Source organism: Aotus nancymaae, unplaced genomic scaffold (assembly GCF_030222135.1).
Source record: "Aotus nancymaae isolate 86718 unplaced genomic scaffold, 86718_ANA_hifiasm-v0.15.2.pri h1tg000004l, whole genome shotgun sequence".
NCBI lineage: Eukaryota > Metazoa > Chordata > Mammalia > Primates > Aotidae > Aotus > Aotus nancymaae.
The window spans coordinates 498,872-526,300 of NW_026988415.1; the positions used below are offsets into that span (position 1 = coordinate 498,872).

A 27,429-nucleotide genomic window follows, 5' to 3' on the forward strand; every position below is an offset into this window, starting at 1 on the left:
CAGCAGCATTTCCCTGTGAAGTGAAAGTTAGGACCCTGACTAGATATACCACGCTGACCTCAGCCAGAATGTCAAGATGCTGAGGCGCTGAGAGGCTGGGATGCTGAGGTGCTAGGGTTTTGTGATACTGGATTGCTGAGATGCTGGTATGCTGGGGTGCTAAAGTGCTAGGGTACTGGGTTGTTGGGATGCTCAAATGCTGGGATGTTGGGATGCTGGGATCTTGGGATGCTGGAGTGCTGAGATATGGGAGTGCTGCGGTGCTGGAACACTATGGTGCTGGGGTGCTGGAGTATTGAGATGCTAGGGTAATGGGTTGCTGAGGTGCTGAGATGCTGCTGTGTCGGGGTGCTGAGATGCTACAGTGCTGAGGTGTTGGAATGGTTGGGTGTTGGGATGTTTAAGTGCTGGAGTGTTGGGGTACTGGAACACTATGGTGGTGGGGTGTTGGGGTGCTGAGATGCTAAGGTACTGGGTTGCTGAGGTGCTGAGATGCTGCAGTGTGGGGTGCTGAGATGCTGCAGTGCTGGGGTACTGGAACACTATGGTGCTGGGGTGCTGGAGTGTTGAGATGTTGTAGTGCTGGGATGCTTAAGTGCTGGGTGCTGGGTGTTGGGGTGCTGGGATGCTGGAGTGCTGAGAAGCTGGGACAATGGGGTGCTGGAATACTATGTTGCTGGGCTGCTGGGGTATTGAGATGCTAGGGTACTGTGATGCTGAGGTGCTGAGATGCTGGGCTGCTGGGCCACAGGCTGTTGAACCCATTTGTTTGCCCAGGGGAAGAAATTAGAAGATAGAGAGAGAATGAAGGAGTCTTCATTGAGTGGGAGGAAGTAATGGTAGGAGCAACATCTTGGAGAGGAACAGGAGAGAATGGACCTCTGGTTGGGGGAGAGGGCCAGGCTGCAGGCCGGAAGGGAAGAAGGATTTCAGCAGAGTGTGGGCTCCGGGCGTCAAGGCGAAACAGGTTTCTGGGAGGAAAGAGTCCAGTACTGCTGAAGGGGCAAGCCTGCTGAGGACCGGGAAGCGTCTGGCTTTATGACCAAGAGAAATTTGGAACTGTGACTAGAGTACTTAGGGGGAAAGAGGCAAGACTGGAGCCGGATTGCTCTGGGTTGAGGGCTGAGTGGGCGGGGAAGCAGGGCACTGCCACTCCTTTGAAGGGTGGCAGAGAGCTGAAGTTGGTGCTGGATGGGCTGTGGGATAAGGGGATCATGTGGAAAGCCGCCGGGGGGCACCTGGCAGCAGAGAGACTGACAGTACGGTGGCAGGACACACAGCGCCAGGAGGAACGAAGGTCGGGTCGGGACTGCCGGGGCAGCGAGGCCAGCCTGGGGTCAGGTGGCAGGACGCGTCCGGGAAGCTGGTCTGCACTGCAGCCCACACCGGCTCCGCCTTGAGGTTCCCTGTGTGGTTGGGGTAGGAAGTTGAATGCTTTGGGAATGGAAGATGGAACCAGCTCTGCGGGACGGACAAGCTCAGCTTTTATCTGTGGGACTCTGAGGGCTGGCAGAGCTGAGCGGGGACAGCCGTGATCCATGAGGCTCTCAGACAGGCTGAGGTGGCCCCTCTGGGAGTGCAGCAGTTGCTGGGCAGGTGGGTCCAACACAGAGCCAGAGGAGGGTGAATGGGCCTCCTGGCACCCCACCTCTGTTGCCCGTGAGCTCAGTGACAGAGGGAGACAGCACAGCTGAGCCCAAGTGCCTTGGTGTGGCCCTGAGTGAAAGCCGCAGCCTGCCTGGGGCCTGACATGGATGGGACACTTGAGGCAGAGGAACATTAATGAGAGCTCCAGCGAGGCTGGCTCCTGCAGAGGCTTCCTGAGTGCTGCGTGAGATGGGCAGGGAGAACAGAGGCAAAGTCGGCGACAGGGAGTGAAGGCTCCTTCGAAGGAAGGACATTGCCCAGACCTATGAGGTATCTCTCTCAGTAGGAAGCAGGAGAGGCTTGTGTGAGCACTGGCCAAGAGCTACTCTTTCTACAACCCCTCTGTCCCACCTCTGGCTCCTGGACTGGGGCGGTCTGCTTCCACCCCCATTGGACAATCATTGTCCCTTGTCACAGCCATTGAGAGTGTTGGCAGGAGGATGTTCTTACGAGCATTTTTAGGCCTGCTCAGAACGCATGCCTTTCTCAGCTCCTGAAAGCCACTGATCAAACTGGAACATTTTGTACCTTAGGGATGAGCATATCAACTCTCCCAGCCAGTTAGAGGGATAAATGTGATTGATGATACATTCCATTGTGACTACATCTGATCCCAACTATTGCTTCAGCTGCACTCCTATAGCACATGGAGGGAGGCGTGCATCCCGATAGCTATCTCCCCACTTTTGGGGTGGTGTGCTTCATCCGTGAAACCTGGGTACCTGCCTACCAGGTCCCGGCCTATGAGGTGTCAGGGTCTGGTCAAAGACGGGCATGTGTGGTCTTCAGCAAGGGAGGCAGGGCAGTGGCACAGAGAGTCTAGACCCTCAGGGCACGTCTCCCCGCCCCTGCTCCCAGTGCAGTTGTCTTTGTGGCCTCCCATCCCCCTCTGTTTCATCCTCTGTAAAATGAGGGGCTAAGCCCCAAATAACAGGCTCCTATGCCGTGATGCAAAACTACTGGATCTTTCTGACACACAAGGCATCGAGCAGCCTCTGAAAGAACCGAAGCCACTAGCAGGCTTCCTGACTTGGGTTTGTAGGTACTGAATAGTCTCTTGAAAAATAAAAACATAGAGGCATTTTTCTCCTGGCTGTTTATTACAGAATGAAGAAAAAACACACTGGCTCAAAACAGACGCCAGATTTCAAATGTAGAGCGAAATACGAGGTGGCAATTAAAATGTGATTACACAAAGTCTGGACACTGAGAAAAGTTTATAGGACAGTGGGTGTGGGTTTTCTATAACAGACACTTAAATATACATGACGATAATTGCAGATAGAAACCATCAAAGACAAACCCCAAATCAACTATTAATGTTTACAGATGTTCCCCCCCCAAACCACAGAGCCTTGCATCAAAACAAATACTGAAAGGCTTTAAACCAGGAACAGCTCGCCTTCACCCCGCAAGGGTGCACACGAGCTGGGCTTTTTCTTTCGGTCTGAATGGTAAAGGGAGGAGGATACTCTAGCTCCTCGAGGTGGATTGCTAAGACAGTGCTTGGCTCACACGCTCTCTCTGTGCCTCTCCCAGATCTGGAGAACTCTCTCAGCCTCCTGGTAAAGTGTCTCTGTGGGGCACCTAATGATAAAACGGCTTCTGCTGTAAATGCTCATTAGGAAAGAGCTAGCGGAGACTGAAAGGTTTGCAAAGGAGATTAAGAATCACACAAGGCAATAGGGTTTTTAGTGAACATAGAAATAAATGGCCAAGTGGTTTTCTATTTGGCATTTGTCAACTTGCACAACAACTCTTGGTCACATCCACATTGCTCATTGCATCAAAACCGTAAGCAACTCAGCCACCTGGCTTAACAAGGTATCACTGGAGCGAACAACACAGTCTGCATATTTGTAACAATGTGTAATAAACACAAAACAATGCATAGTAAACACAACTCTACTGAAACAAAAGCCGCCGCTTTATTTACAAAGTCACAAACGAAGTATAAATACTTCTGTCATTAATGTTTAGGAAAACCATTTACAAAATTTTCAAATATGTACACATAGCTTGAAAAATCACCAGCTTTCCATTTCATCACAGGTAGGAGGGCTAAGCATGGGCTGACACCACCACTCAAACCGTAACGGGGACGAATGCAGGTGTGGACCGACACCACTCCCTAGAGAGATGTCAACATGGGGTGTCTATGGGCATCTTGCTCAGCTTTAAAGTGCCCCAGCATCTTGGGTGACTCGTCTAGCATTCTGGGCTGTGGCATCTGGGCAGCAGTATGCTGTTCCAAAATGTCATCAATCAGCCTCAAATTGCACACCCAGTCTTCATCTGTGCTCACACTGGAGCCTTTCAAGAGGGCGTCAGTGAAATCTACCTCATTGCAGTCAGGTGGCGAAATCAGATCATTTAGTGGGGGTTGGGGCTGGGGCAAAAAGTCAGCAGGTGGCAGCTCAGGGGGAGTACCCGTTCTGTTGAACAGACCTGGGAACTGGCTGGCGGCAACGGCAGAAGCAGCAGCAGCGGTGGCAGCAGCAGCCACATAGCTTGGTGGCTCAATGCCCTGTATGGGGCTCAGGGGACTAAAGCTGGCCATACCCTGCTGGAGGAACTTGGTGGTGTTTGCTACAGGCACTGGGCCCCGCACGGGGCTCTGCCTGAGGCTCTGGCTGCCCAGCAGGCTGAAGCTGGGGTTATTGGCCAGAGCAACACTCGCCTTCTGGCCAGGCCTGCGTTCAGAGGCCATCTGATTGGGAGGCACTACTGCCTGCTGCGCTGGGAACGCTGGGGCTACCAGAGGCACTCTCACAGGCGCCTTGGCAAAGATGGAGTTGCTATCAAAATGCTGCTGAACGCTATTATCCATTTGGCTCAGGGGTGGTTTCCCCGAAACTGCTGTGGTCACAGCTGCTGCCGCTGTGACCCATACACAATTGTTGAACACAGTGGGCATTCTTGGCACACTAGGCTGTCTGAGCTGGTGGGGACTCAAGGACTGGGTGCCCAGGGGGCTGGGACAGAACCCAGGCAGGGGCACTTCTGGTGGGGTGGCCTTGGGACTCTGCATACGCTGGCAGACAGAGCCAAGACTGCCTAGGGGAGTCTGGCCCGAGTGTGAGGGCGTGGGAAACTGCGGGCTGGAGGCAGAAATTCCTTGCTGCTTTCCCGGATTTGGTGAGATCACTCCCATGCCCTCGCAGCTCTGGTGCCTGGTAAGTGGGATCATTTCTGGACTCAGATTGTTCTGAAGGAGCCCAGTTCTGGGTGGCATCATCTGCTGGCTAGATGGGGGGCTTGCCTTGGTCCAGCTACACTTGGAGGTGACTTGTTCTTGGACGGCTACATACAAAAAGAGAGAAGTGGGGATCAGTTCCAAAGGCATCCTCGGCTTGGTCTGTGGCCACTGGAGGGGAGCTCCTGGCCCAGCACTGACTTCTCACCTCCCGCCCTTGCCTCTCTACTGAGCCCCTGCTCCCCAATTCCTCACAACTCCCCTCATTTCTCTGCCCTCAGCCTGGACTGCAGTTCTTCTGGGAAGCCGCCCAACTCGCTAGGTCTGTGCTCACCAAGAGCAGATGACACCGGACTGAAATGCCAGCTGATTTGTCTCTGCAAGAAAAGTGGAAGCTCCCGGAGGCCACGGTCCACGTCTGCTTTTACACTCAGTGCTCTGTATCCAGGGCCTGGCACTTCCCAGCCTTTGACAGATGGTACATGTTTTGTAGAAGGAAGGAAGGGACCAGGTGGGGTGGGCTGATGGTGGGAGCTAGCTCAGCCTCTTAGCTCCTCTACCTGACAGATGCGACGTGGGACAGCAAGTGAGTGTGGTAAGAGCGAGTGCAGATGGTGCTTTGTTCCTGTCTGTTCTCCCCATAGCCCAGGTGGCCTCTGAGCCCAGGTCTGGGACTGAGATTACATTTGTTCAACTGAGCTGTAATGGGGTTCCTTTCTGAAGACTGAAATCTAGGAGTTGACATTCTGGACTCCCTGAGTTCTGAAGAGCCTGGGGATGGAGAGACACCAAGCAGAAGATGGAAGGCTGAGTCCCAGGTGCCTAAGGTGGGGAATGCATCTCCCCTCATTGTCATGAGAGTCTACTCTAGCTGATATCTACTGTGGCCAATATCTACAGGCACTTTTTTGGAGTGGACACTGAGGCATGTAGCAATCACATGGTTTACCTAAGGTCTCACCCACAGAAGAGTCCATGCTCGTATCTACACCAATGATTCTCTTGTAACTTTTATTATCATGGCATGTGTACGTTTTTCAACTGGGTTACAATCTAGCCTTATAAGGTTAACCTCCTGGAGGCCACCAGCCTTCCTGAAACTTGTCTGTGCTGTCCCTGCAACTGGAGTATGCCCAATGTGGCACTCCAGCCTGGACAAGTGGGACACAGACACCATGAGACTGGCGGAGCAATGGTGTAGAGGTGTCACAGGCTACGATAAAGATGCTGACCACCTGTCTGGGGCAAGCAGCCTCTCCTGACCCTCAGACAAATTCTGAGTGTTCCCTTGGTGTAGTCCCATCTCATCCCACTGGTGCATAAGGGTTGCTGAATTCCTGACTCCCTGGGTAGCCTGCAAGCTCCATGAAGGAGGAGCTATGTCAGGCTTTTTGCTAACTGCTGTATCCCAGCCCGATAAATGTTGATCACATTTATAGCTACCATAGTAGGGTGTGGACCCCTGCTATCTACCTGGGAGCCCCTGGAACAAATTTTCTGAAGCAGAGCCTCCCCAACCCCTTTTCCATTCCCTATACGTGACAGGTGGCCCAGGAACCCATTAGAAATGGAAGTTGACTGCAGCAGCGTGTGAATGTGTCTGTGGGAAGAAGGGCAGGATCAGAACCCTGGGGGTGTGGCAGCCCCCAAGTGATTCTAATCCAGATCCTAGGGGGAGTGTCCCTGTTCCAATGAAATAGCTGCTTTAAGGGACCTGACTCAGGGAAATAAGTCTCTTGAATTAAACGGTGATTTTGGAGTCATTTAGACCAGGCCTTCAATTGGGATCCTGCTCTTAGAGTTGGATGAACTATTTAATTGATTTTCAGATCTCCTCTCTCTCAATGCTTTCAGAAACACAGACAGTAAGTGCTTACTCTGAAATGAATTCTCACCCCACTTCCACACATGTGCCCTTTGCCCATCCCTTTGGGAACACTGGCCTTAACTGCTTACCTTGAAATCGACTCATCTGTTGTGAGATATATGCATTCTGCCATTCAGGGGTCATTGCCGTAAGACCTGATCTCTGTTTCTCTTGCTAAACAGAAGATGAAAAGACAAATTAGATTAGAGCTACCAATAAATAATTAGCCTTAGGATCGCTGCACGGGGACCTAGGACTTGGCTTTGGTGTAGCAGAAAGCGTGAGTGAACACACCAACACACACTCGCATGCAGGCCCCACCCTCTTGAGCAAAATCCCACAGGTATAAATAAAGTAAGATTCTGCACCTGGGTTAAAAACACCAATTGCAACAGCATAGAATGGGGCAGGAGGCACAGAGCTTAATAGCAAGAGCACACAGAAAAAAAATTTAGGCATTTTGGATATCCATCTGCTCAGGATGGGTCAGCAGTGAGATGCGGTCACCAAAAGAACAAATGTAACATTAGGCTGCATTAATAGAAGCAGAGTATGTAGAAGGAGGGAGGTGACAGTCCTATGCTAACTCTGCCTTGGTCAGACCATACCCACAGGAGTCTGGGCATGCCAGTCTCAGGGAGACCCAGACAGACTGGCTGCATTCGCAGGACGTTGAGCAATGAGAGTGGGGGCTGGACTTCAAACCACCCAGACAAAGAACGGCTGAGCAAGCCGAGGATGCCATGTCTGGGACACAGCATACCGTGGGCTACATAGCGGTGGATGCCCAGCCTCTGCAGGGCTGTCACAGGGAAGAGGACGGAGGCTTGCTCCCAGTGGTCCTGGCATGAGCGGCCGGATTATCACATGGTCAGGAGGACAGAGTCTCCAACACTGGGAGCAGCCAAACACTGCCAGCCTCCCGCCCTGCTGCTGACTAGCTGCAGCATGGGCAATTGGGAGGAGCTTCCTGTCTCCATCTGAAAGCTGGCTGGGTGGGCAGGGGGAGGAGGGAGTCAAGCTTCAGGGCTGCCGTTTCAGCACTCAGTCCGGGATCAGCTGAAGGAGCAGAGGGGAAGAACATAGCCAGGAAGGAATCAGGCCCCCAGGCCCAGAGAAGGCCTGCCTTACTCTGAGACCCTCGGCCAATTGGTGTCAGGTTGTAACTCGGACCCAGGTCTGACTCCCAGTCCAGTGCTTGAAGCCTCACCCCTCATAGTGAGGGGAGCCCAACCATCTCTACTCAACTGCTGCCATCTCTGTCCCCTTCTCAACCACCAAGGCAGCTCTGTATGGGAGCACACACTCCAAGTCCACTTTCTGGTCTGCGTCCCCCCAGATGCCAGAGGACTTGACTCTACAACACGGGCTGCCCATGCAGTGCCTGCTTTTCCAGCAAAGGGCGTCTGGGTACCCTTCTCTGCGCTCAGTGGGGCGGCGGGAGTGGGGCGGGGTAGAGACCCACTGCTTGGGACTGTGCCCGGCTCTCAGTCCTGGCAGTAGTTCCTGGCCTTGGTTCCTGCCAAGGCAAAGAGGACAAACACATGGCACCGGGAAGACTGCACCAGAAGTGATTCCCCCAGACTGGGGTTTGCTTTTCCATCCCGCCCTTAGCCTGCTTCCTGTCCTGGTCCCTGCCTCCCCCTCCGCCGGAGCGGCCGTGTAGGCTGTGAGGGGCTGTTTCTCTGCTGTCTTATGGAGCTGCCCTCTCCCTGCTGAAGCATTGACAAGGTGGCAGGGGGTGGGGGTGGGGTGGGATCTGCTTTTTCCAGCTCTCATTATACTGAGTGTTTCTCACCCATTATTTTATGTCACCTAGCAACACCCCATGTGGACACTGAGGAGCACGGGGGTCACATGACCACTGGCCAAGGCCACACCGTCGGATCTGCCTTGTGACAGCCAGGGTTGGCAACCGTTTTTGAAGGCAGTCCTTTCGCTTTGGCTCTTCTCCTTGTACCAGCCCCAGGACATCAGGGCAGAAGATCTACAGTCCCCAGTTTACGGCTGTGACAGCAGAGGCTTAGAGAGGTTAAATGACTTGCCCAAGGTGACACAGCTAAGACGTGCAGTGTCTCCTAACTGCAGGCCAGGTGCTTCTGCTGCTTCCGGGGACAGATTCCTGCCTGGCCGGCTAGGTCTAAACGGTCCCTAACTCCATCCCCACTGGTTGTTGCGTTAGTTCCATCAAATAACACAATTGTACAGAGGTAGGTGTTGGGGGGCGGGGCAGATGGAGGCTGGAGAGTGTGATCAAGGAAACAGCAGGGGAAGTGTGGTAAAGTCCAAACGGGGGGACCGAAAGAGAAAGCCAAGCCCGGGGGCATGCCAGACCACCGGGGCAGGGCGGGCTTCAGCGGGTGCTGGGGCGTCTTCATTCCAGGAAGCACACATTCCAGAGGACCCCGGAGTCTAATGGAGAAGCTGGCCAGCGTGTCACTACAGAAACTGCCAAGGCCGCACAAGGCTGCTGACTCCCAGCCCAGGTACCGGTGGCCTGCTCTGCAGGACCTTCAAGTCTGAGGTGCCACCAGCACGCGAGGGCCCTCCACGGGCTCGTCACCTTACAGTCCTCTGCCCCTACCCCGGTTCTGTTCTCTCCGGGCCTCCCGAGGACGCTGCTTCCTTTGTTTTGCAGATGGAGGCTCCCATCCTTTGTTCTGAATCAATGTGCTCCAAAGATAAGCCCCAAGAAAACAGTTGTTGCCTTTTGACACTGACAATTAGAATCGTTGGAAAATGGAGCAAACAGGAAATGACAAATGGTTTCAGTGACCAGGAGGAAACGGGCCTGAAAGTTGCTGCTGTGACTGGGCCACTCGCTTTCTGCTCTCTTATGAAGGACGGCCCGGGCCGTGTGGCCTTTTACAAACAAAGTTATGAAGGGCGCCATCACATTTTATAGGGCTGCAATTGTTGTGGCACTAGGTCCTATTGTGCTACGTGACACTGACAAGCAGCACTGAGTTCTGTGCCAGCCCAGGTGTGCTTTCCTCATGGTGACCCCCACAGAACTAAGACCTGGCTCTTCTCTGACACACCCCCTCCCAGACCCCAACCCCAGACAGGGACCACATTCAAAGACAGTCTCAGCCAAGATGGCAACCTCAGAAGTCCTGGGGCTGCCTTTCTGGAGGCTTCAGGCTGATGTCAGGAAGCTGTAAAACCCCCACCTGTCTCTGGGAGTTGTGTGCTGGGCAGGAGACAGGGGAAAAAGCCCAAAGCCCACTGCTGCCCACTGGCACAACTGAGCCCGTGCCGGGCGCTGCACCAGCTTCTCTCGCCAGCCACCACATGCTAATGTCCCCTGCTTACCCGGCTGCAATCACCTGGGTGCTACTTTCTCACCGCTACATGGGAAGAATGATCTCGTTACCAATTGGACCACTTAACTGGGCAAAAGGGGACAGGCAGAGGGCAAGTGATCGGGGGACTGAGACAGGTGCTCGCAAAACGTTCCTGGATTTCAGCCGAATTCGGGCTCAAGTTCCTTGCCCCAGGGTCCTGAGCATCCCGGACAAGAATTCAAATGACATAGCTTCTAGGGGATGGCAGTGAATGGATCCAAAGCCTTGCTTTATAAAGGCTGTGGAGGGAGGGAGGGAGGGGGAGAGGGAGAGAGAAGAAAGAAGAAAAAAGAGGAAGAGGAGGAGAAGGGAAGGGAGGGGAGGGGAGAGGAGGAGAGAGGAGGAGAGGGAGGACAGAAGAGGGGCAGGAGGGGAGAGATGATCTACCCTCCATGCTGGGAAACTCCTGTCTCCTTTCCCATGGGTGCCCCCACACAGAGCCAGCCTGCCATCCAGCAGAAGGTGCTCAGCTACCTGTCTCCTTTCCCATGGGTGCCCCCACACAGAGCCAGCCTGCCATCCAGCAGAAGGTGCTCAGCTACCTGTCCCAAAGGTTGAGCACTAGTGTGGGTTTGTTAATTACTCCACAAAGAAAAGCAGCTTGTTTCGTACTTTTAGGAAGCCAGAATTAGAAACAACTCATTCACCCTTCTGACTTCCTTTGGAATGACAGGAAGATAGTATACTGCATGGGACCATCATACATTCAAGATCTCATCTCTGGGGACCCCCACCCCCACATGGGTGGAACCCTCTGAGACCGTGGGCACTGACTGCCCGTGGCCCATTGATAGTGACAATGTAGACACTGCTGCCTGAAGCCTAGTTGGAGGATGAATGGACGCCCTTAGGGAAAAATTCCCTTCAGTCATCCTTCAGAAACTACAGGGGCTTCCTAAAATCAATGACAGGCAAGTTTTGCTTATTTCCTAAGTTCCTCCTAACTCTCAGAGCCTCTGACTCAGTTTCTCAGAATGCCTGCAGAGAGGCAGGACCGACGGGAGTAATGAGCACGAATTGGGCCGCTTCTCCCAGTGGACTGTTAACGCCAAGATCTGGGCTGGAACCCACTGAACACCCGGCCTTTTGCATTGCCTTGGCTCAATGCCTTTCCCTGCCCAGAATGCAACCAGAGGGATACAGGCCCCAGTAACTCTGGGACCCCTGAACCTACCTTCCCGAGACTCTGACGGGAAGGTATTGCTTACATGATAGTCCAGCAAATCCCTCTGTCACTCAGTTGACAAACATTGATCGTGGGTCAGGCTTTATGCCAGGCATGGGGTTAACACCATGTGTCTCTACTCTTACGGACACAAGTAAACCAATCAAAGCAGATCATGTTCTAATGACCACCCAGTAGGGTGAAGGGATGGAGGGTGGGCAGGTGCTGGCAGAAACCTCAGGTCAAGACATGGGACCCCAACGGGGAACTGGAACCTGCCGCACCATTTTCTATGTTAGGGGTCTTTCCTTGTCCTTCTGGAGACCTCAGCCATGGTAATAGTGCTGCCCTTAGGTTCGAACTGGTCTGAAGCTGTCACTGGGGGTTAGGGGCTTCACAAAATAAATGCCATTGAAAGCAAATGGCAGAGATCTGCATAAGAAATGCTTTTTACTCTCTGTTTTCTGTCTTTCCACATGACCTATGCCTGCTGCAAACTCTATTCTGACTTCTCAGTCTTGGCGGGTCTGGGAAGAACTCGGTTTAGATGCAGGGAATGATCCTGGGCAAAGGAAACGAATGTCCTTCCAGCTCGTCTTTCTTCTTCCCCTGTGGTGCCTGCGTCCTCTGTCCTGCACTGACTCACAGGCTGGGCTGGCAAGGTGGCTGTGTCAAGGGAGCATTTAGTGAATGCCAGGCCTGACCCTCAGCGTTTCTCAGGTGGGGCCAATTTCTACGGTTCTTAGAGAAGATATTGGAGCACAGGTCTGCTCTGCCCCTTCATTGCTGGGTGAAAGACGCTGGCTTGAGAAGATCGAGAATAGGTGAAGGATGAGAATTCTCAAGGCAAGCTAGTGAGGTCCTGTCATTTGTGGCTTCTAAGGACAGGGAAATGCAGAGTAGACCAGGGCGGAAGCAGCGACATCCTGAGGGGATGGTGTCTGTTGTGCTAAATTCTGTTTCCCTGGCAGCTCTGTGCTGGACACGATTTCTTTGGTTTCAGCTGAAGATTGAACAGCTGAGGAGCTCTGTGACTCTGAGAGAGAGAGAGAGAAATCAATAGTCCTCGAACGGAAAGCACGGCTTGTTCTTCCAGGCCAGGGCAGGCGGGATGAAGAGAACAAGGCTGTAAATACCGAAGCTGAATTTCCATTCAAGGGCAGAATCCTGGGAGGCCCTTTCAGCTTAATGGCCATCTTCTGATCACTATCACTTAGAAAATGTTCATGTCTCCAGTTTTCTTTGCAGATAGGGCAGACACTCTGTGCACACTGATATTTTATGCACCAGATGGAATTCTCTGCAAAGGCCCCCTCTGGCTGGTGTCCATTCACTTGCTCTCATGACCACTAATTCGACTCTGGGGTCAAGTCAAGCCATTCTTTCTAGACTCTAGAATCTAGAGGATGATCCCAACTCACAGCCCTCTTGGACAAGCTTGGTTTGGATTCCTTCCGCCTGTACTCCCCAGACTGCCAGTCCTCCAGTAGGGCCATCCAACTTCCTGCTTCTAGAGTGTGGGAGTCCTGGGCGGGGTGTGGAATCCACAGCAGACGGCTGGCAGGAGAGGCAGTTCCCAAGCACCCACTAGGTGCCAAGGAGGCAGGTGTCAGGTGCAGGGCTTCGGAGGCGCAGAAGTACAGCCCCGTGCCCCTCAGGTTCCCAGTCTGGCCGCAGGGACAGGCAGGTATGGAAACAGGGTACTGGGAGGCATACAGCAGAGGGAGAGAGCAACTGCACCCTGGACAAGCCCCCACTCATGTCCCTGGAGATGGGGCTGAGGCACCTGGAGTGCTGCTTGCTCAGGTTGGCCCTTTGCCAAAGAATGCCGGGGAGAAAGTAGAGAACAAGCAGGCCCAGGAAGCACTAGAAATCCCTCATGGGTGGACAGAGCTTTACCTTTAGAGCTGTCACCTCCTGTGTTCCTCCCAACAACCCTGTGAGGCAGGCGGCAGGCTGAGCAGGGGACTGTGCCCCGTTGACAGATGAGGAAAGCGAGGCTCAGGGGGAAGTGACTTACCTGCAGCGTCGCAGCTAGGCAGTAGTGGAGCGGGCACCTGCCTCCAGGCCTTCGGATCCCAGCCGCCCCAGGGCGCTGCCTCTGAGGTGCTGTACGAGGAGGTGACTCGGGCCAGCTCATGAGCAAACGAGCTGCCGGGCAGGAAGGACTCGCTCCCCAGGGCCTGGCAGGATGGGGGCTGTCGCCCGAGGCTGACCTTGGGGGGCCTGGCTTCCCCAAGCTTGCAGGCTTTGTCTACATGAGTCTACAACAACCGATTGAACAGTCCATCAGCTGCTTGGCCACAAAATGGTTCCGACTGATCTTGTCACTGCCCCGAGTGCCTAGCTGAGTGGTTTGGGTGCTTATACCCACCAGCTGGCTTTGTAATCTTAGCTTGTCTTGGGTCACAGACTCCTTTGAGAACCAGCTACAAGCTATGGTTTCTCTCCACAGAAAAAGCACTCGTGGTGTCTCCCCCTTTCCAGCCCATCAACATTTTACATCTAATGTTTGGGGTTTTTCTGGACCACTTAATACCCATCCATGGATCTCATGTGAAGACTCCCCTGACTTGCGCAATCACTGTCTTGTTGAAAATGGGAATGAAGCTAAGTCAGATAGCTGGTTCATCAGCAATGACTTTGACTAAGCCTGACCCCACCCACCCCGCCCCGCTGACCACCCCCCTCAACGGAGCACACAGCTCTACACTGGTTTGTAGGTATGTGTGTATAAACACGCTGAGGAATCTGCAAAACCAAATGGTGAGTGCAAAACCAAACAGTACGAGTAAATCTCACAACAACATGTGCTGAGCTGCAGCCCCACTAGGACCCCAGGGTTTCAGGACTTGTGTGTGTGTGGAGCCTTCCCTTTCTATCATGCTTTAGAAGACAGGGATTTCACCAGAATTGAACATGTTGAACACATGACCCATTTTTATCGGCCAAAAGCAATTAAAATAACCTCACACTTGATATCCATGTCAGCAAAAGCTGCAAAACGCAAATGGGCAGCTGCTAATAGCTCTGGCACCCTGACGAGGAAACCGAGTGCTTAGCAACAGTGGCGTCCAAAGGACCGGGTGGAAGCCTGCCTTGATGAGAAGCAGCACCTCTCCTCTCCTGCTTTAATACCAGAGCTGTGAGTGATCGTCTGTGTCCACTAGCAAACACCCCAGTGGAGAAAACACTCACACATGAAATCTAAGCTAAATAGTTGGAATCACTTCAATTTATTGCAATAAACACCTACTAAGCACCTATTGTGGGCAAGTCTTTGCAATGGATAATAGTTCAGTAGATATTTTGATGTATTATTTGAAATAACAAGAAAAATTGCCACCGATGAATTTATTGAGCATTTGCTGTGCTTTAGGCACCAGCCCAGGTTTTTTAAATATTTGGTCTCATTCAATCTGTATAAACAGCCATCTAAGAGAAAGGGAGTACGATTTTACAAATGAGGCCACTGAGGCCCAGAGAAGTTAACTAAGTTGCCCAAAATCATACAGCCCGTTAGCAGCAGAGCAGGATGCAAACCCAGAAGTCCACGTGTCATTTGCACTGGTATGGATGTGTGCATGTGTTTAGTCATTAGCAAGTTACATGACAAGCAAGTTTTGAAACGTAGAAACTTAAAATGGGCCATTAAGAAAAGTACAGGCAAGGTTTTCCAAGCGGAGGTGTGGATCTCCGGACAAATTTTTAAGAACAAATTATAAATACTTAAAAATGGGAATAAGAAAACAACCTAACTACCTGAACAGTTTTAGGGATGACTTGTGCCCACCCTCTAAAACCCAAACAAAAACAACAAAGTCAAGAAAACCCATGAAATCTCAGCAAGCAAATTCTATGTACTTGTGAAAAGGATTTCTTTACCATTCTAACGGGATTTATACCAACCAGAGAGGGCTCAGTGCCCCTCTTGTGGGCTGGTTCGTGAGTACAGAGCTGAGCTCGCCGGCCATCCGCAGCTTCATGTTGTCAAGCTCCAGTGTGTCCTTGGAGCGAGGCTATCTGGGACGTGAGCAGAGATGCTGCTTTCTACAATGGACAATTCTTTCTGCCTGCATACCTAGCTCCCTGATAACTGTAAACACTATTTCATAACCACATTGCAGTTTTCAAGACCTCAATATGCAAATATTACTCAGGTTCTGATTACTTGTCTGCTCCATGACAACACACTCTAAGAGCAATGAATGGGGCTTATTTGTAGAGAACTGAAGCGTTTTAAGCTTTTGCTCAGGAATCCCTGGTAGCTTCATGTGACTTGCAGAATATTAGTGATGGGTCAAGAAACAGGACCCCCCATCAGCATTAACATACGCTTGCAGTGCCTCAGTAGTCCATCAGGCAGAAAAAACTGCAGATGGCACATGGAAATGACCAGCGGCGGAAGACACCCCGACAGCATGGGCAGTTCTATTTCAGCAGCAATCAAGAGGGGGCCTGGAGCCACTCAATCAAGTGGAGCAGGATGGGAGCAAGCACTGTGCAGACCAATGCAATCCCCAGTTAAAACACAAAATAAATAAAAGAGATGAGATTCAGTCTCTTGACTGACTGAATGGGAGCTTTATAGCTGAGGCTTGTGTCTTTTCTCCATTTTATTTAATTAGGAAAAGAAACTGCTTATCACACACTCTAAGTGTGAGTTATGACCTCCAAAGAGAAGGTTGTTAGGAACATTTCAACTTCTAGAAGTTTCTAAACATAAGGCAAATCCATCTCTATCTATGGGATCACTGCACATCTCAGAAATGCAAATAAATCAGTAATTGGTGGGCATAATTACTAGCTCGTGGACTGACAAATTGTACACTATTTCAAATCTCATAGAAGTAAGCCATGGGACAGATAGAATCTGATAGTAGTGCCCCATTTCCTGGAGGTCACACCTACTCATCTTCCTGGACCTGGGGCTTCTCATGATTGTCAGAGAGCTTGCTGGAACCAGGTCAGCCCAGTTTCCCTTCCCCTGAAAAATCCTCCAATGGCTCTCACCAGACCAGAGATGCAAGTGGAAGCACATCCGCCCTCTCAGAAGCCAGGCTTTGCATTTCATAATGTCACGTACCTCCAGTCATGCCAATCTCCCTGGAGCTCTCCAGACAGGCTGCCATGTGTGTTTGGCCCTCTGTGCTTGTGCTCCTTGGTTTGCCAAGCCTGGTATGCCCTTTCTCCACGATTGTACTCTGAGAATTCTGTGTGTCTTTCAAGATGTAGCTCCTCCACCCTGGAAATTCTGCCTCTTGTTTCAGGTCCAGCTCCTGTGACTGAATACCCTTGGCTGACTGAACATTCTTGCTGGGCCAAGTCTCAATCATCTCTAAATCTCTCTGGTGCCCAGACAGTATCCAGCCTGGGCAAAGGGCTCAGAAAATACTTGCAAAATTCAATAAACTTTACTATGTTGTTAGCTTGGCATGATGTTCCAGGCACTTGGGAGATTATAATCTAGCGAGCATTGTGCTAGTCTTTTTTTTGAGATGAACATCAATGATAAACTGAGCCTTTACTCTCATTTTAGCACATCTACTCATCTCTTTTTAATGCTGGTGGGTTTATAAAACCCATCAGTAGAACAGAGCGTGACCATAATCATATAGTGAAAATAACATCAGCTAAAACATTTACTGAGCACGCTTTAGTGTGCTGGCACTGAATTGTGCACACACATGAATTTGAGATGTTGTTCCTAGCTAATAAGACGAAGAAGTGGAGATGGGTTTATTCAGGTCACACAATGGCAAGGTGGGGTACAGAAAGAAACCAAGCTAGAAACCAAGCAACCCCCGGGTTTGGAAATGCATGGGCTCCTTCTCTGCACATGGCAAGGAGCGGTCAGGTGCTTCTCCTTCTTTCATACTGAAATAACTCTGCATTGTTGGCTATTCTGTGACACTGCTATTCTGTAGCTCAAATGACTCTGGCGCAAGGAGCTCAGATTATGACTAATCCCCACAAATATTAAGCTGCTTTGCAAGAAGTGGATGACTGCTCTGGCTTTATAAATTATTGACTAGATTGGATATTGGTCCAATCTTCACTCTGGTGATTCAGAAGAAGGCATATGCACATTTGCAAGGTTATACTAGTGCACTGAAATTCCACTGGCTTCTGAGAGCTTGTAGGGTTCTTGACTTAATCACTCTGGAATTCAGGTAATGGATCCCCAACATCTTTTTTTCTTTTTCTGGTCTTTACTAACCAAGCAACAGAAGTGAGCAGAGAGAACCCAAGAAAGCGAACTAGAGACTTGATGAGTGTGCCAATGACTCTCAGAGTCCAAGGTCCTCTGTGACTGCACTGACTTCAGAAGCTGACTTCAGTTGTTCAAGTCACTCGTGAGGTTACTATACCCAAAATCCAGGTTCTTCCACAGCTCTGCCTTCACCTCTTTGGGCTATCTGGCTTCTGGCCAACATGGTGAAACCCCATCTCTGCTAAAAATGCAACAAGTTAGCTGGGCGTGGTGGTATGTGCCTGTAGTTCCAGCTATTTGGGAGTCTGAGGCACTAGAATCTCTTGAACCCAGGAGGCAGAGGTTGCAATGAGCCAAGATTATCCCACTACACCTAGGTAGTGCCAATCCCACCCATTTGGTGGATCTGTTCTGTAAATCTGCATTTTGTAAAAGTTTTCTTGGAGCAGGGTACCCCCTAAGCTTGGAAGAGTTTAGGCTTTTCTAAATGTATAAAATTTAACTTTAACATTTCAAAATATAAGTGTTTAGGGCTGATTAAAATTGACTGGGTCCAAAATCAAGTTCACCTCGTCACTTAAATTCTCAGATTTGAAATTTAATCACAAAATTAAGTTCAACTGATAAATTGCTACCTTGACAAGGGGAAAAATAACCCAATAACAGAAAAAGGTAGAACCCATAATATATAAAGAAATGAAGGAATTACTATCCCCTGGGCAGTTACCTCACTGTGGCACATTCCTGTGGATATCCCATAGTACTTGGCATAGAGTGAATCAGCAGTACCCTTCCCACTTCTGACACTGAGGCTGTGGGACATTTTCACAGTGACCAAGGCTGTGCCTGTTGTCAGCAATGCTGGGTTGTGAGGTTGGTGGGCCACTGCGCATCGTGCTACTTGGGGGAGCATCAGGGGCTGGGTAAAAGGAGAAGAGCATCAAGGCTCTCCAGAGTCTAGCATTTCAGTAGCCAACAGAGGCCTGTGGCAATCGTTGTCCTGACAGTTTCTGGAAGGTTTCTATTTTCTCATCATGATGATAATGATAGTGATGATGACAATAGCTACTGTGTATTGAACACATACATTGTGCCAGGCACTGAGTGAAACATTCAATACCCATGGCAAGCCTGAAAAATGGGTACTATTATGATCCCCACTTGATAGGTGGGGAAAATAAGGTTCAGAAAAGCAAAGTAACTTGCTCAAAGTCACACCATATGTAACTGGCAGAGCTGGATGCTGAACCTGGGGTGGACTTATGTGAAAATCCAGGCTCTTAACCACAAATACTACAAGTGATTCAATATGAAGCAATATTCAAAGCATAACCCTCACCCCAACCCCCACCTCCCCTCCCAGCCTCAAATTCCCTCAGTACCTCCTTGATGGGAACAGTCATCACTGCTGATAGGCTCTGGGCTTCCAAGGGAGCCATCCAACTAACCGTCATGTTAGGGCAACCGAGGAAGGGAGCGGCAGGATTTCCTTTGGAGACTTCCGGATTTACACAGCAGATTTAATGCATGCATCTAAATTCTCTCCCTCCCAGAGCCTCATTAAAACTACAGTAAGAGTTGATGTTTTGTTTTGTTTTTAAAGACAAAGTCCCACCAGAATAGGGAGAACAGGAGAGGAGATAACAGCATCATAATTTATGAAGCTAAAATGTAGATAGACCAGGATTAACCGACTACACAGCACCAAGGAAGCGGAATCACAAGACGACAGAGGAGAAAACTGGAAAGGAACGTGGTCTATATGGCAGAATCTTCCGCCGGCTCAGAAACAGGAGCTCTAGATTATCTCTAACCTGGGAGGTAAAGTGGAACTGGGGGAAATGACCCGTGTAATGGGGTTGGGCTGAAAACTGGTTAAGGAGCAGGGAGCTCTCTGAATCCCCTCTCCAAATCTGTGTCCCCAGGCATCTGCCTGTCCCTGGAAGAGGTCTGGCTTGACCCTTGTCTGGTGAATTTCCTGCTCTGCTTTCCTGGTCCTGCTGGCCAGATCAGCAGAGGCCACTCACTTCACCCCACAGGGATGTTCTGTGTTGCCCTACATCTGGGAACTGGAGGTACTGGAGGCCGGCTGCAGTGAGCTTGAACGTAAAACACAGAGGGCAGTCCAATCTCTTTGGCCATATTTCTTCTGCATATCCACTACCATGTACACAACTCTGCCAGTGTCATGATGGTGGTGGGCTCTACACATTCCCAGGAAGCTGAAGGCAGATAATGACAGGGACAGGTCAGCTTCTCTGCTTCTGAAAGCCTTCATCTACTAATGGCCTGGGACTCTTTCCTTAAATGCCTAGATTGTGCTTGCCACTAAGGTGTTTTTGTTGTTTTGTTTTTTGTTGTTTTTTTTAGATGGAGTTTTACTCTGCTGCCCAGGCTGGAGTGCAGTGGCACGATCTCAGCTCACCACAATCTCCACCTCCTGGGTTCAAGGGATTCTCCTGCCTCAGCCTCCTGAGTAGCCAGGATTACAGGTGCATGCCACTACACCCAGCTAATTTTGTACTTTTAGTAGAGATAGGATTTCATCATGTTGGCCAGGCTGGTCTCAAACTCCTGACCTCAGGTGATCTGACCAAATCGGCCTCCCAAAGTGCTGAGATTACAAGCGTGAACCACCACACCCGGCCAAGGCTTTGGTTTGTTTGTTTGTTTGTTTGTTTTGTTTTGTTCTGTTTTGTTTTGAGACAGGGTCTCACTCTGGTCACCCAGGATGGAGTACAGTAGCACAGTCACAGCTCAATGAAACCTCTGCCTCTCTGGCAGGCTCAGGTGATCCTCCCACCTCAGCTTCCCAGTTAGCTTGGACTACAGGCACACGCCACCATGCCCAGCTATTTTTTTGTATTTTTAGTAGAGACAGGGTTTTCCCATGTTGCCCAGGTTAGGCTCAAACTCTGGGCTCAGGCGATCTGCCTGCCTCAGCCTCCTGAAGTGCTGGGATTACAGGTGTGAGTCACCACACCTGGTCCTGCCACTACGGTTTTGAAAATGAAGCAATTACAACTTTGAGTCCATTAATAAGTGATGGAGCTATATAGAAAAGCAGGAGAATAATTATCTTGGATCAGGAAGGTCACGTGGGGATCTACTTGGGGGTTGTCAACGTTCTATTTCTTGACCTGATCAGTGTTGACAGCAGGTTTTCATTTTTTACTTCTTTATTAAACTGTGCATATAGGTCTTACACACTTTCTGCATCAATGTTATATTTCACAATAAAGGGAAAAAGCTATATACACAGCTTAATACCAGTAATGTGAAACATATATTTCTACATAGAACAAGTGATTGAAATACTGCATCCCAGCATGTTCACACAGCAGTTGTTTCTGGATTATTTGTATATTAAATGTTTATACAAGTTTATACAAGTTTACTACAAAAAGCACATATTACTCTTATAGTCAAAAAGTCATAAAATATTTAAAAAGACGAAATTGAATCTAATAAGGACCAACACAAAATAGATGAGCCATCTGTGGAAATCTGCGTAGGAGAATACTACCTAAAGAGATTGCTGACGTGCATTTCTCACTACGATGAGCTCAAAGCTTGCCAGAACCTAGGGTCTATTTCTAGAGTTAGCTCTTGGAAGCCAGGATAGCTGTTATCTCTGGGACAAGGGAGGGGTACACAGGGGGCTTCTAAAATATTCTGAATGTTCTATTTCTGAACCTGGTTGGTGGGTACATGACTGTTGGTTTCATTATTATGCTTTATATACTCTTCTGTATGTATGGTGTGGATTCCAAAAAAAAATTTTCTTTAGAGAAAACCAGAATCATGTAAGTAGAAAATATGGTGTTATGTTGAAGGAACAACTCAAGTTTATATAAAATCATCATCATTTATAGGTTTAAAAAGTTGCTTTGGAATTTTGGTCTAACTGACTTGTCTTTTCTGCAGCAAATCACAGCTCCTTCTGGACCTGCTCCAGGCAGAGGGGATTAGGGTAGGTTCAAGGCTGCAAGTACCTAGCTCAGCACACTCTCTTTATGGGATTTAGGGTTTGTCTGGTGATGGCTCTCTGAGCTCTTGTCAGGAATGCCAACACTTTTAAGGTTCAGGATTTGAAGCCTGCCTTCCTCCCCCAGATTTTGTACACACAGACACTCAAGTACGTATTTCAACTACAAATGACTCTGTGCTTTCCTGTTACTCCTCTCTTTCGTGGTAACCTGTCTGGGTCTTTCCCTCCCTACATTTATGGGAGAGGGATATCATTCTCCACTCTCCTGTCACTGAAGGCTCCACCTTCTATCTTCTGATCCATCCAGTTTTCCTGGGGCCACCTCCTCTCCTTACCACCCTAACACTTTTGTAACTTGAGGAGAAATGAGAGATCACGTAGTCAGGTCATCATTCTCTGTAGATGAAGAGGCCCAATGGCTTGCTCAAGAATTGCCAAGGAAGTTAAAGACAGAGTATGAAAGTCATCAAGACCTATAGAAAGCATCTATCCTCACTGTTTTGAAGGGACTCAATCTCTATGTGTGAACCCCTGGAATGCCACCCACTAAGAAACATTGGCTGACACCAACTCCCCACTTGGTAGGTGGGGACATGGAGACTCATGGCAGGAAAGGACCTTGCCCCAAGCCAGAGCAGAATGGAACTCATCACTCTCAATTTTCAGTCCAGGGCACCTTGTTGTGACTATTGCAAAGGCAGCCACTTTCCCTGGTCTGAAAGACAGGAAAAGAGAAGAGAAGAGTGGAAGGCAGAGTATGTGGCTTTGATGCATACCCAGGTGAAAACAGATCTATATGAGAAGCAAATTTCAAGAAAGAAAAGAGAAGAAAGTGTCCCATACATTGCTGGCCTCTTTCAACCTTGCTATGATTCTTGCTGAAAAGGGCACCTACCGTGTATTTCTGAGTTAAACATGCAGGGCAGAGTTGGGAAAGCCACTGCACCTCTACTTTAGCCTCCAGGGCTGCACCCCAGCAAACGGCCTGCAGCCTCGGTGCCTCACTCTCCAGACTGCATTTTGGAAGATGGGACAGAGGCTTATGGAAGCCTGCATTAGAACAGGGGAGCAGAATGGGTGAGATGGGGGATCCTTGATGGTGAACCAGATGAAGGAGTGGTAGCCAAATGCCAGGTCTCCTTTGTGGCTCCAATCCAAAGGCTCTGGAGCCCTTATAGTGCAGAACATCAGGCACGTTTATCCCCACTGTCCTCAACAATGACAGCAGTGCAATTTTGGGCAGCTGGCCATTTGGGATGCACCCTCCTTAATCTCAACTGGGAAAGCTCCCCATCAGGGCCCCTGTGATGCACAGCCGGAGGAAGCTAGAGTAACCAGAATCTCAGCACAGTTCCATCTGGGATACCCAGGTCTGAGACCAAAAAGGTAACTCTCTTTTCTGAGTCCTGGCCCAGTTGTGTCTCTCTCTCCATCATTCTCTAAGATGCCTGTCTCCCCTTTTTTGTCCCATCAGGAGGCAAGAGCTATCACTAGGCCAGACTCTGCCAGAAGCCATGCCAGCTTGTTACCCAGCTTCTCAAGCAGCAAAGAACAGCCTTGTTTCTATCTTATCCCCCTGTCCCCTCCTCCCACCCCACCTCCCAGACATTCAGCTTCTGGCTTCCCCAGAGCTACCTGCTTCTTTGTGGTCCTCCATTCCTTGAAAAGACCTTCTAGTCACTAGTGTATATAAATGGCCACTTAGCCCAGATTACACTGAGGTCAACAGCTGGGGCTCTGAGAGTTGTCACACACTGGCACAGGAGAGGAGGCTATTCCCCCAGAGAATTTGAGAGCACTCCCATCTACTTACAACAGAAAGCCCATCCACTGTGCTTGGCAGTAGGTGATCTGAGAACTAATGGAACCAGGTTAATCCTGTGGCACTATTCAGTGAGGAGAGCAGTGATGGTCCCTGGAAAATACCAGAGACAAGACAGGAGACCTGAAATCTAGGCTTAGCTCCTCATATACTTGGCAGTTGTGTGACCTCAGACAACCAGTGTTACCTCTCTAAGCCTCAGTTTCCTTATGCAAAAGGAGGGGGAATAACATCTGAGCCTACTTCTTGGGGCTGTTGTGATGACAGGATGATAAAAACAAAGAGAAATCACTCACTGCAGTGGAAACTCTTGTAAGGTCCAGTTCAGCCCTCCACCCCTACCCTCACTGCTATAAACAACCAGTAAGTCAGGTGACCTGAGTTTTCATTTCAGCTTTGCCATTAGCTGTGTGAACTTGAGAAAGTCCCTATCCCTTTTACATCTATTAAGATGATCATGTATTTTTGTCCTTTATTCTATTAATATGGTGTATTACATTGATTGATTTTTCACAGATTGAACCAGCCTTGTATTCCTGGGATAAGTCGCACTTGTTCATGGTGTATAATCCTTTATATATACGTTGCTGGATTGAGTTTGCTAGTATTTTGTTGAGGATTTTTACATCTCAATTTATAAGGGATATTGGTCTACCTTCCCCTTTTAGGGCCACAATTTCCCTACAATGATGTAGTTGAACTAGACAACCTCCAAGGTCTTTTAATATTCATGTTCTCTGATTCTGTGAAACTAAGAAAATTAAGAATTAGTGATTCATAGGCATTGGGCAGGCAGAACTTAGACTCCTTGTAGAATAATTAAGAGGCCAAATATTCGGTTTGCTTATTTCTCAAATAACTTTAGTTTCTCCAGTCTGCCCCACCTCCAAGGCCTAATAATCTTTAGATGCTTATGATGGGAGCTAAAGCCTACAAGCTAATTCATTTTAAACTTATTCCAAATGCACAGGGTTTATTTTTCTAGACCTGGGGTCAGATGGGGAATTGGACAAACAATGGAAAGGGGGAAGAAACAACAATCCAAACACTGAGTGATAGTAACAAAGAGGCAGTCTAGCTATCAGCCAGTCAAGCCAGCCTTGGCCTTGTTCTCCAAAGTAGTCAGTCTAATTCTACCACCAGTTTGTCTTCCTGTAGCTGTCTTTTGCTTGCCAGGGACTCTGCCTTCCCAGCCACAACTACCAAGGGAAGGATGTGGTGACCATGCCAGTGGCTGCTCAGATCTCCTGCCATGGGAAGCATAATTGCCTCCAGCAGCCACCCCCTTGGATCCATCACTGTTGCTGCACTTGTCCTGGACTTTTGCCCAGCCAATAAATGAAAATGGTGAGCATAGTAATGCAGGCCCATTTCTGTGAGGTGCAGGACTCCTCCAGTAGGTGACTTTGGCTCAAGGACTCTCTACTGGCCTGGCTGAACTTTTCCTGAACTGTGCTACTGTCTGAGACTCTTCTTACCCAATCCTCCTTCTGGCCCCAGTTGTCACAGTCCACCTGCATTGTGGTCTGAGTCTCTCCCCACCCTCTCTTGCTCTTCTCTGTGTATCTTTCACAGGTATGTCTCCCAGTACATTCCTTGAATGTCTAACCCCATACTGGTGGCTGACTTTTGGCAGACCTGAGCAGACACAAAGGAGCACTTGGTTACCTAGCTCTTCTTTCTGCCACAAATATCAGGGGAACCGTATTTCCTTCACCCCTCTGCCATTCCCCACACTGCCCCACTGAACAACCACAGAAAATGCCATGGTATAATATTAGGCTGATGCAAAAGTAATTGCGGTTTTTGCCATTACTTTTAATGGTAAAAACCACAATTACTTTTATACCTACATAGGATTTGTGTTCCCCCAAATTCATACATTGAAACCTAACCCACAATATGATGTCATTAGGAGACAGGGCCTTACGTCATGGGGTAGAGCTCTACTGAATGAGATTAGTGCCCTTATAAGAAGAGGCCCAAGGAAGCTACCTTGACTCTTCCACCATATGAGAATGCAGCAAGAGGGCACATCTACTAATCAGGAACAGAGAGCTCACCAGACACTGAGCTTACCATTGTCTTGATCTTGCACTTCCCAGCCTCCAGAACTGTGAGCAAGGCATTTCCATTGTCTCTAAGCCACCCAGTCTATGGTCTTTTATCATAGCAGCCCGAACTGACTAAGACAGTGAGCACGTGAGAAGTGCCCCATCGCCTCCCTTAAGCACTTGACTCACAGCTCAGTGAGTTCATTTCTGCCTGAGTTTTATTGTGATTCTGTAGATTTCTTGGGCTAGTTACATTTTTCTGTTATTTTCCTTCTTCATCCCAGTCATGAATTGGTTGTTTTAAAAAATACAAGGTAAGTCACGGGGAAACTCCTGACAACTCTACTCTCCTAGGGTTCCCAATAAAAGGGCATTTAGTTGAGTCCTCTGATGGTCTCAACCTGCCAAAGTCTAGCAGCCCTTGGCAAACATGCTGCTCGTGCCCTGCAGAGAAGGTTCTGGGGTCCTACCATACTTCTCTCTCCCTCATGAAAGCCTTGCATCTCAGCAAATGGGTGGCTGATACGGGTCTGTTTTGGACGAAGAAGGGCCAGCTCTGGGAACCAAAATGATGAGCATAAGCATAACCCACCACTGTGCCTGGGAAAGCAGACAACTTTTTTGATATATGAATATCTAATGAGAATGGAATCCATCAATTATCTTAAACTTAGGCACAGTCTTCAAATTCAACATATGTGAGATATACTTTTAGTCAGTTTGTAGACTTCATTTGTAATAAATAATCTGGCTTCTCTAAAGAAATTATTTTAAATGTTTGGTTTGGTTTGATTTAATGGTAACATTATATTTAGTGGCAGAGAATTATAGCAATGGTGATAAACTATAAAATGTAATAAGTTTATATCCCATTCCCACATTTGAAGCTGCCTGCAGATGCATTCAAGATGGAGTCAAAAATCAGGAGACTCGGGCTGTTATTTGGGGCCCATCATTTTACAGCCTCTCTGGACTCCCACTTTCTCAGGGGAAAAATGTGGGGTTCACCCAGATTAGCTCTCTGAGCCCTGCTGAGTTGGGCATTCTGTAAGCTGGAGAGTCTTCTATTGTTTTCACCTAAGTGTCTATCAACAAACTGAAGGGGTATGGGGGAAGAGGGAACTGGGTGTTGATTCAAGGGGCTATTGTCTGAAGAAAGGAGGCCCAGGGTGACTGGTAGAGAGATACCTCGGGCCCTGGAAGGCACCAGATTCCCGGACAGAAGGGGGAAGGCCATGAAAAAGTTGGCTGTAGATGCCAGGGACACTGGGGCGCTCGAGCTGTGTGTTTGTATCTTCTGAAGACTTGTGTTTCATTCCTTTAGAGCACCCATAATCATACAGTGTGGGATGGGATGTGTTACACAGATTGCTTGATAATTCACCACTGTAATAAAATACTGTGGCTGGAATCTGCTCCCAGTCTGCCTTTGACAGCACTTGTGCAATACACATTTATTGAGTATTTACAGTGATTCAGGACCTGTGTTGTGAAAACACTGATGGACAAGGCAGATATGGTCCTTGCCCTTTTAGAGCTGGCACATTCACGTAATGGCGGAGCACATCAGCGAGGATTTATGATAAAGGCTGGTAAGTGCTATAAAGGAACATTTGCAGGGCACTAGGGAACAAATAACAGGAGAACCTGACCTAGGCTGGGGTAGGGAGTTGGTCAGAGGAGGCTTGTTGGAGGAAATGATGTTTAAGCTGTGACCTGAGGATGAAGAGATGTTGGCCAGGTGAGGGGCCCTGAGGCAGAAAATTGGCAACGTTCCCAAACCAACTTGATCTATGTCACAGCTTCACCCAGTGCCACTCTTATTCTAAGACCCGATGAATACCCAGGTCACATAGGGAGAATGCTTGCAAAATGTGGCCTAAGGATCCAGGATTTCCTTGGGAAAAGAGCTGCTTTCTGCAGTCACACAGAATCATCCCCAAAACCTCTGTGCCGTAGTAGACGGGGGTGGGGAGGATGAGAAAGCTTTTATCTTTTTGTTCCTAATTTCTTCAATTCCAGAAAATTTACTTTCCTGAAGCTCTAAGGTGTCCTTCATTTTCAGCCTCAATTGTTGAAAATTAGATTACAAGCCAAAGAAGAACTCCCTGATTTTTTTTGAGTTG

At 49.1% G+C, this 27,429-nt stretch overlaps 1 protein-coding gene across 1 annotated transcript in view; it reads right to left on the reverse strand.

The window, feature by feature from the left end:
* Positions 1-2,725: 2,725 nt before the first annotated feature.
* MAMLD1 (mastermind like domain containing 1) overlaps positions 2,726-27,429 on the reverse strand; it is a 91,737-nt gene continuing 67,033 nt past the window's right edge. The window contains 3 exon segments of the mRNA XM_012477340.3: positions 2,726-3,877; positions 3,880-4,950; positions 6,800-6,884. Of these exon segments, the coding sequence (XP_012332763.2) occupies positions 3,825-3,877; positions 3,880-4,950; positions 6,800-6,884 (1,209 nt within the window). The 3' untranslated portion in view covers positions 2,726-3,824.